The sequence below is a fragment of the Oncorhynchus mykiss genome, chromosome 17 (genome assembly GCF_013265735.2).
Source record: "Oncorhynchus mykiss isolate Arlee chromosome 17, USDA_OmykA_1.1, whole genome shotgun sequence".
In the NCBI taxonomy this organism is placed as follows: domain Eukaryota; kingdom Metazoa; phylum Chordata; class Actinopteri; order Salmoniformes; family Salmonidae; genus Oncorhynchus; species Oncorhynchus mykiss.
In genome coordinates this window covers 8,707,845-8,718,652 of record NC_048581.1, presented here as the reverse complement: position 1 = coordinate 8,718,652, position 10,808 = coordinate 8,707,845, and the positions used below count along the sequence as shown (strand labels likewise).

General features: G+C 42.0%; 1 protein-coding gene across 1 annotated transcript in view; it reads left to right on the top strand.

Moving 5' to 3' along the window:
• LOC110510793 (collagen alpha-1(XI) chain) overlaps positions 1 to 10,808 on the top strand; it is an 87,386-nt gene that overhangs the window by 40,658 nt on the left and 35,920 nt on the right. Inside the window, exons 17-23 of the mRNA XM_036948801.1 lie at positions 161 to 214; positions 382 to 435; positions 544 to 588; positions 695 to 748; positions 5,980 to 6,024; positions 6,134 to 6,187; positions 10,569 to 10,613. Of these exons, the coding sequence (XP_036804696.1) occupies positions 161 to 214; positions 382 to 435; positions 544 to 588; positions 695 to 748; positions 5,980 to 6,024; positions 6,134 to 6,187; positions 10,569 to 10,613 (351 nt within the window). The remainder of the gene's footprint in view (positions 1 to 160; positions 215 to 381; positions 436 to 543; positions 589 to 694; positions 749 to 5,979; positions 6,025 to 6,133; positions 6,188 to 10,568; positions 10,614 to 10,808) is intronic.

Below are 10,808 nucleotides of genomic sequence, written 5' to 3'. Positions count from 1 at the left end.
CTATCTGTTCTCTGTTCTATCTCTCTGTTCTCTCTCTCTCTGTTCTCTCTGTTCTCTCTCTTTGTTTTCTCTCTCTGTTCTCTCTCTTTTCTCTCTCCCCTCCCTCTCTCTCTCTCTCTCTCTCTCTCTCTCTCTCTCTCTCTCTCTCTCTCTCTCTCAGGGTGACAGGGGTTTTGATGGCTTGCCAGGTCTTCCAGGACACAAGGGACACAGGGTGAGTAACTGTCTGTTTCAACTTTCGATCTTTGATAACATGACTGTCATGATTATTCTCTTAACCTGTCCTGTGTATGTAATGTGTTCTCTCTCTCTCTCTCTCTCTCTCTCTCTCTCTCTCTCTCTCTCTCTCTCTCACTCTCTCTCTCTCTCTCTGCCTCTCAGGGGGAGATAGGAAAACCAGGCCCTCACGGTACTCTTGGGCTGTCAGGAGAGAGGGTAAGACATTTGTGTGTGTGTGTGTGTTTTACATATTAACGTGTGTGTGTGCGTTTTACATATTAACGTGTGTGTTGCATGTGCTAATTTACTGTATGTGTGTTTTAGGGTTCTGAAGGACAACCAGGACCAAGAGGACAGCCAGGTGATGCTGTGAGTGTTCACACACGCTCGCAGACGCACACACTGGAAATTGACTATTGATTGGTTTATAATTGATTGCTGTGTGATCGTAAAACCTTTGATCTTTGACCTCCAGGGTTCCAGAGGGTTGAACGGACCCAGAGGTCACACTGGCCCTACAGGTCAGCCTGTGAGTATGACCTTTCACCTTTGACCCTATCTCTGACCCGTAACCAGTCTGACCCTATCTACAGCATTTCCCCCTCATCCTAGTCCTCATCCAAGCCTGAGAAAGTAGACATCGTCCCAAATGGCACCCAATTCCCTATTTGGTGCCTTCTGGACCCTGGTCCAAACTGCAGAGTGAATAATGCACTCTGCAGTTTGGGATACAGAAGAAGAAGAATGAGGATGAGAAGACTTCATCCTTACTATACTGTAGACCCACAGACCTCATCCTTACTATACTGTAGACCCACAGACCTCATCCTTACTATACTGTAGACCTACAGACCTCATCCTTACTATACTGTAGACCTACAGACCTCATCCTTACTATACTGTAGACCTACAGACCTCATCCTTACTATACTGTAGACCTACAGACCTCATCCTTACTATACTGTAGACCTGAAGACCTCATCCTTACTATACTGTAGACCTGAAGACCTCATCCTTACTATACTGTAGACCCACAGACCTCATCCTTACTATACTGTAGACCTACAGACCTCATCCTTACTATACTGTAGACCTGAAGACCTCATCCTTACTATACTGTAGACCTGAAGACCTCATCCTTACTATACTGTAGACCCACAGACCTCATCCTTACTATACTGTAGACCTACAGACCTCATCCTTACTATACTGTAGACCTGAAGACCTCATCCTTACTATACTGTAGACCTACAGACCTCATCCTTACTATACTGTAGACCTACAGACCTCATCCTTACTATACTGTAGACCTGAAGACCTCATCCTTACTATACTGTAGACCTGAAGACCTCATCCTTACTATACTGTAGACCTACAGACCTCATCCTTACTATACTGTAGACCTGAAGACCTCATCCTTACTATACTGTAGACCTGAAGACCTCATCCTTACTATACTGTAGACCCACAGACCTCATCCTTACTATACTGTAGACCCACAGACCTCATCCTTACTATACTGTAGACCCACAGACCTCATCCTTACTATACTGTAGACCCACAGACCTCATCCTTACTATACTGTAGACCCACAGACCTCATCCTTACTATACTGTAGACCTACAGACCTCATCCTTACTATACTGTAGACCTGAAGACCTCATCCTTACTATACTGTAGACCTGAAGACCTCATCCTTACTATACCGTAGACCTGAAGACCTCATCCTTACTATACTGTAGACCTGAAGACCTCATCCTTACTATACTGTAGACCTGAAGACCTCATCCTTACTATACTGTAGACCTACAGACCTCATCCTTACTATACTGTAGACCTACAGACCTCATCCTTACTATACTGTAGACCTGAAGACCTCATCCTTACTATACTGTAGACCTGAAGACCTCATCCTTACTATACTGTAGACCTGAAGACCTCATCCTTACTATACTGTAGACCTGAAGACCTCATCCTTACTATACTGTAGACCTGAAGACCTCATCCTTACTATACTGTAGACCTACAGACTTCATCCTTACTATACTGTAGACCTACAGACCTCATCCTTACTATACTGTAGACCTGAAGACCTCATCCGTACTATACTGTAGACCTGAAGACCTCATCCTTACTATACTGTAGACCTACAGACTTCATCCTTACTATACTGTAGACCTACAGACTTCATCCTTACTATACTGTAGACCTACAGACCTCATCCTTACTATACTGTAGACCTGAAGACCTCATCCTTACTATACTGTAGACCTACAGACTTCATCCTTACTATACTGTAGACCTACAGACTTCATCCTTACTATACTGTAGACCTACAGACCTCATCCTTACTATACTGTAGACCTGAAGACCTCATCCTTACTATACTGTAGACCTGAAGACCTCATCCTTACTATACTGTAGACCTACAGACTTCATCCTTACTATACTGTAGACCTACAGACCTCATCCTTACTATACTGTAGACCTACAGACTTCATCCTTACTATACTGTAGACCTACAGACTTCATCCTTACTATACTGTAGACCTACAGACCTCATCCTTACTATACTGTAGACCTGAAGACCTCATCCTTACTATACTGTAGACCTACAGACCTCATCCTTACTATACTGTAGACCTGAAGACCTCATCCTTACTATACTGTAGACCTACAGACCTCATCCTTACTATACTGTAGACCTGAAGACCTCATCCTTACTATACTGTAGACCTGAAGACCTCATCCTTACTATACTGTAGACCTGAAGACCTCATCCTTACTATACTGTAGACCTGAAGACCTCATCCTTACTATACTGCAGACCTGAAGACCTCATCCTTACTATACTGTAGACCTACAGACCTCATCCTTACTATACTGTAGACCTACAGACCTCATCCTTACTATACTGTAGACCTGAAGACCTCATCCTTACTATACTGTAGACCTGAAGACCTCATCCTTACTATACTGTAGACCTGAAGACCTCATCCTTACTATACTGTAGACCTGAAGACCTCATCCTTACTATACTGTAGACCTGAAGACCTCATCCTTACTATACTGTAGACCTACAGACTTCATCCTTACTATACTGTAGACCTACAGACCTCATCCTTACTATACTGTAGACCTGAAGACCTCATCCTTACTATACTGTAGACCTGAAGACCTCATCCTTACTATACTGTAGACCTACAGACTTCATCCTTACTATACTGTAGACCTACAGACTTCATCCTTACTATACTGTAGACCTACAGACCTCATCCTTACTATACTGTAGACCTGAAGACCTCATCCTTACTATACTGTAGACCTACAGACTTCATCCTTACTATACTGTAGACCTACAGACTTCATCCTTACTATACTGTAGACCTACAGACCTCATCCTTACTATACTGTAGACCTGAAGACCTCATCCTTACTATACTGTAGACCTGAAGACCTCATCCTTACTATACTGTAGACCTACAGACTTCATCCTTACTATACTGTAGACCTACAGACCTCATCCTTACTATACTGTAGACCTACAGACTTCATCCTTACTATACTGTAGACCTACAGACCTCATCCTTACTATACTGTAGACCTGAATACCTCATCCTTACTATACTGTAGACCTACAGACCTCATCCTTACTATACTGTAGACCTGAAGACCTCATCCTTACTATACTGTAGACCTAAAGACCTCATCCTTACTATACTGTAGACCTAAAGACCTCATCCTTACTATACTGTAGACCTAAAGACCTCATCCTTACTATACTGTAGACCTAAAGACCTCATCCTTACTATACTGTAGACCTGAAGACTTCATCCTTACTATACTGTAGACCTGAAGACCTCATCCTTACTATACTGTAGACCTGAAGACTTCATCCTTACTATAATGTAGACCTACAGACCTCATCCTTACTATACTGTAGACCTGAAGACCTCATCCTTACTATACTGTAGACCTAAAGACCTCATCCTTACTATACTGTAGACCTGAAGACTTCATCCTTACTATACTGTAGACATAAAGACCTCATGCTTACTATACTGTAGACCTACAGACTTCATCCTTACTATCCTGTAGACATAAAGACTTCATCCTTACTATACTGTAGACCTACAGACCTCATCCTTACTATACTGTAGACCTGAAGACTTCATCCTTACTATACTGTAGACATAAGACCTCATGCTTACTATACTGTAGACCTAAATACTTCATCCTTACTATACTGTAGACCTACAGACTTCATCCTTACTATACTGTAGACCTACAGACCTCATCCTTACTATACTGTAGACCTACAGACCTCATCCTTACTATACTGTATACTGTAGACCTAAAGACCTCATCCTTACTATACTGTAGACCTAAAGACCTCATCCTTACTATAATGTAGACCTACAGACTTCATCCTTACTGTACTGTAGACCTAAAGACCTCATCCTTACTATAATGTAGACCTACAGACCTCATCCTTACTATACTGTATACTGTAGACCTAAAGACCTCATCCTTACTATACTGTAGACCTGAAGACTTCATCCTTACTATACTGTAGACCTAAAGACGTCATCCTTACTATACTGTAGACCTAAAGGCTTTGTAGTTGTAGCTCCAGTTCTCATTAAAACATGAACCCTGACCTCAACTCCAACCTGTCTCCACTTGCTGCTAACAAACTGTGTTATGGTAATGATACATATGTTGACGTTACATTAGCATCACATTAAACATGTTAACATGTTTATCAGATTAGAATACGTTAGGTATGCTTCTGTCTGTCTGCCAATATAACACCTTTCAACATGTAGTCTGTGACCTGCGGGTGTTACATGTTGGTTACACCTGTTCTAACCACACACACACACACACACACACACACACACACACACACACACACACACACACACACACACACACACACACACACACACACACACACACACACCTAGCAGAACAACTTCAATGCCTGAAGGCCTCACAGCCTGGTCTGATACCTGAATGTTTACTGCATCTATAAAGCTGTTGTTTCCTGGTGGAAGGAAGCCCTGCCAGCTCCCTCAGTTAGCTACAGCCTCACAGCCTGGTCTGATACCTGAATGTTTACTGCCTCTATAAAGCTGTTGTTTCCTGGTGGAAGGAAGCCCTGCCAGCTCCCTCAGTTAGCTACAGCCTCACAGCCTGGTCTGATACCTGAATGTTTACTGCCTCTATAAAGCTGTTGTTTCCTGGTGGAAGGAAGCCCTGCCAGCTCCCTCAGTTAGCTACAGCCTCACAGCCTGGTCTGATACCTGAATGTTTACTGCCTCTATAAAGCTGTTGTTTCCTGGTGGAAGGAAGCCCTGCCAGCTCCCTCAGTTAGCTACAGCCTCACAGCCTGGTCTGATACCTGAATGTTTACTGCCTCTATAAAGCTGTTGTTTCCTGGTAGAAGGAAGCCCTGCCAGCTCCCTCAGTTAGCTACAGCCTCACAGCCTGGTCTGATACCTGAATGTTTACTGGACAGACAACACTAATGACAATCTATCTCTCTTCAGTATCTCTTCTTCCAACTTTTTTGGTTGATTGACAGTTGTCCCTCTCTCCTCTTTCTCCTGTTTCCCCTATCCCCTCTCTCCTTTTTCTCCCCTTCTCTTTCCTCCCTCCCCCTCTCTGACCTGTCTCCCCCTCTCTGGCCTGTCTCCCCCTCTCTGGCCTGTCTCCCCCTCTTCCCCCCTCTCTGGCCTGTCTCCCCCTCTTCAGGGAATCCGAGGAGTGGATGGAATCCAAGGTTCTAAGGGAAACTTGGTGAGTGTGACGACTGAGACGTTCTAGAACCCCAACTGTTCATTCTAGAACCCTGTGTTTACATCAACTGGAAGAGTGGTGTCTATGATGTCATTTCCTCTGTCTACAGGGACCTCCGGGGGAGATGGGAGCATCCGGGCAGCAAGGAAACCCTGGGTTGCAGGTACACACACACACACACACATACAAACACACACACTAGTGATGCGCTGGTTGACTCGTAACCGACAGTCCCCAGCGGTTATGTCCCCCGCGGGTTAGAAAACAATTCATATCTATAGGCTACAGTGAAGGTTTTTCTGTCATCATTTTCTATCTGTTTTTAGTGCCGGAGCCTCAGCCTCCGCTATAGCTAATAACTATATAATAATATAATAACTGTAATGGCCCAGATACACACCACTGAGACAGAAAAGACCACGACAGACTTGAATTCAATAAGAGCAAAGCTGTGAAGTGGATAGTTGAAAATAAATATAACGGAGGACCAGAACAGTAGTGTAATGTTTGGGAAAGACTTGGTGAAGTGGTTATAAGAGGACGATGGCACGTCAAGGGAGCTGTACTGTTCAGATGGGTTCAATGGAACAGTAGCCTGACTGACATCTGGATACCGACTGTAGGTCTGTAACCTCTCACATAGTCTATGACCTCTCACATAGTCTATAACCTCTCACATAGTCTATAACCTCTCACATAGTCTATAACCTCTCACATAGTCTATAACCTCTCACGTAGTCTATAACCTGTCACATAGTCTATAACCTCTCACATAGTCTAATATCATATTAATTGCAGGTCTGTAACCTCTCACATAGTCTATAACCTCTCACATAGTCTATAACCTCTCACATAGTCTATAACCTCTCACATAGTCTATAACCTCTCACATAGTCTAATATCATATTAACTGTAGGTCTGTAACCTCTCACATAGTCTATAACCTCTCACATAGTCTATAACCTCTCACATAGTCTAATATCATATTAACTGTAGGTCTGTGACCTCTCACATAGTCTATAACCTCTCACATAGTCTATAACCTCTCACATAGTCTATATCTTCTCACATAGTCTCTAACCTCTCACATAGTCTATAACCTCTCACATAGTCTAATATCATATTAACTGTAGGTCTGTGACCTCTCACATAGTCTATAACCTCTCACATAGTCTATAACCTCTCACATAGTCTATATCCTCTCACATAGTCTCTAACCTCTCACATAGTCTATAACCTCTCACATAGTCTAATATCATATTAACTGTAGGTCTGTAACCTCTCACATAGTCTCTAACCTCTCACATAGTCTGTAACCTCTCACATAGTCTATAACCTCTCACATAGTCTGTAACCTCTCACATAGTCTGTAACCTCTCACATAGTCTGTAACCTCTCACATAGTCTATAACCTCTCACATAGTCTATAACCTCTCACATAGTCTATAACCTCTCACATAGTCTAATATCATATTAACTGTAGGTCTGTAACCTCTCACATAGTCTCTAACCTCTCACATAGTCTATAACCTCTCACATAGTCTAATATCATATTAACTGTAGGTCTGTAACCTCTCACATAGTCTATAACCTCTCACATAGTCTATAACCTCTCACATAGTCTATAACCTCTCACATAGTCTAATATCATATTAACTGTAGGTCTGTGACCTCTCACATAGTCTATAACCTCTCACATAGTCTATAACCTCTCACATAGTCTATATCCTCTCACATAGTCTCTAACCTCTCACATAGTCTATAACCTCTCACATAGTCTAATATCATATTAACTGTAGGTCTGTAACCTCTCACATAGTCTCTAACCTATCACATAGTTTATAACCTCTCACATAGTCTAATATCATATTAACTGTAGGTCTGTAACCTCTCATATAGTCTATAACCTCTCACATAGTCTACAACCTCTCACATAGTCTATAACCTCTCACATAGTCTGTAACCTCTCACATAGTCTATAACCTCTCACATAGTCTATAACCTCTCACATAGTCTATAACCTCTCACATAGTCTGTAACCTCTCATATAGTATATAACCTCTCACATAGTCTATAACCTCTCACATAGTCTATAACCTCTCACATAGTCTATAACCTCTCACATAGTCTATAACCTCTCACATAGTCTGTAACCTCTCACATAGTCTATAACCTCTCACATAGTCTATAACCTCTCACATAGTCTGTAACCTCTCACATAGTCTATAACCTCTCACATAGTCTATAACCTCTCACATAGCCTATAACCTCTCACATATAGTCTATGACCTCTCACATAGTCTATAACCTCTCACATAGTCTATAACCTCTCACATAGTCTATAACCTCTCACATAGTCTATAACCTCTCACATAGTCTATAACCTCTCACATATTCTATAACCTCTCACATAGTCTGTAACCTCTCACATAGTCTGTAACCTCTCACATAGTCTATAACCTCTCACATAGTCTATAGCCTCTCACATAGTCTATAACCTCTCACATAGTCTATAACCTCTCACATAGTCTATAACCTCTCACATAGTCTATAACCTCTCACATAGTCTATAACCTCTCACATAGTCTATAGCCTTTCACATAGTCTATAACCTCTCACATAGTCTATAACCTCTCACATAGTCTATAACCTCTCACATAGTCTATAACCTCTCACATAGTCTATAGCCTCTCACATAGTCTATAACCTCTCACATAGTCTATAACCTCTCACATAGTCTATAATCTCTCACATAGTCTATAACCTCTCACATAGTCTATAAACTCTCACATAGTCTATAGCCTCTCACATAGTCTATAACCTCTCACATAGTCTATAACCTCTCACATAGTCTATAGCCTTTCACATAGTCTATAACCTCTCACATAGTCTATAACCTCTCACATAGTCTATAGCCTCTCACATAGTCTATAGCCTCTCACATAGTCTATAACCTCTCACATAGTCTATAACCTCTCACATAGTCTATAACCTCTCACATAGTCTATAACCTCTCACATAGTCTATAACCTCTCACATAGTCTATAACCTCTCACATAGTCCATAACCTCTCACATAGTCTATAGCCTCTCACATAGTCTATAGCCTCTCACATAGTCTATAACCTCTCACATAGTCTATAACCTCTCACATAGTCTATAGCCTCTCACATAGTCTATAACCTCTCACATAGTCTATAACCTCTCACATAGTCTATAACCTCTCACATAGTCTATAGCCTCTCACATAGTCTATAGCCTTTCACATAGTCTATAACCTCTCACATAGTCTATAACCTCTCACATAGTCTATAACCTCTCACATAGTCTATAACCTCTCACATAGTCTATAACCTCTCACATAGTCTATAACCTCTCACATAGTCTATAGCCTTTCACATAGAACAAATAAGGTTTTATATGTAAGATGGTTAAATAAAGAGCAAAATTATTGATTATTATTATTTGTATTATTATATATTATTATTTGTGCCCTGGTCCTATAGGAGCTCTTTGTCACTTCCCACGAGCCGGCTTGTGACGACAACTCTCACTCATTCTTATGTTTAATAAATGTATCGTATAGTGTGCGGTAGGCTTACAATGATGGTAAAAAAACAAATTTGAGAGTGCGCTGACCCTGGTGCTAGAGGGGGTACATCTGGAGGTTTTAATGTTTGAAGGGGTACGGGACTATATAGTTTTAGAGGGGGTACAGCTGGAGGTTTTAATGTTTGAAGGGGTTCAGGACTATATAGTTTTAGAGGGGGTACAGCTGGAGGTTTGAATGTTTGAAGGGGTACGGGACTATATAGTTTTAGAGGGGGTACAGCTGGAGGTTTGAATGTTTGAAGGGGTACGGGACTATATAAAGTTTTGGAACCACTGGTCTAGGACAACAACTAATGGCAGAAGTGAAGCTGCATGTATCTAAGTATAGACCCAAGTTGACTTACAAAGAGCCTTCCAAAATGTCGTAAATGATAAGCAGAAACAGAGGCCTGTCTAAAAAGGTCTGTCAACATTGTTTGACACCATCTCTGACTGTACAGTGCATTTTCTATATTAGCAGGTTAGGGTCAGGTTAGGGTCAGGTTAGGGTCAGGTTAGGGTTAGGTTAGGGTCAGGTTAGGGTCAGGTTAGGGTTAGGTTAGGGTCAGGTTAGGGTTAGGTTAGGGTCAGGTTAGGGTCAGGTTAGGGTCAGGTTAGGGTCAGGTTAGGGTCAGGTTAGTGTTAGGTTAGGGTCAGGTTAGGGTCAGGTTAGGGTCAGGTTAGTGTTAGGTTAGGGTCAGGTTAGGGTCAGGTTAGGGTTAGGTTAGGGTCAGGTTAGGGTTAGGTTAGGGTCAGGTTAGGGTCAGGTTAGGGTCAGGTTAGTGTTAGGTTAGGGTCAGGTTAGGGTCAGGTTAGGGTCAGGTTCGCTTTGTCACATGTAGTCAGGCTTTGGCCATTGGTTAATTAGCGGGCGGGTGAACAAACAGCATCTGACCTTCAGTATCACACACGCCGACACACTCTTAATTCCCACTCTCTGTCTGTCTCTAACAGGGGTTTCCTGGCCCTCAGGGCCTGGTAGGCTTGCCAGGACTTAAGGTAGGACCGTCCTAAATATGTTGTCAACATATACTGCATATTAAACATGTCAACGTTAAGGTAGGACTGTCCTACCATATTCAACATGTCAGGTAGGACTGTCCTACCATATTCAACATGGTAAAGTTAAGGTAGGACTGTCCTACCATATTCAACATGGTAAAGTTAAGGTAGGACTGTCCTACCATATTCAAC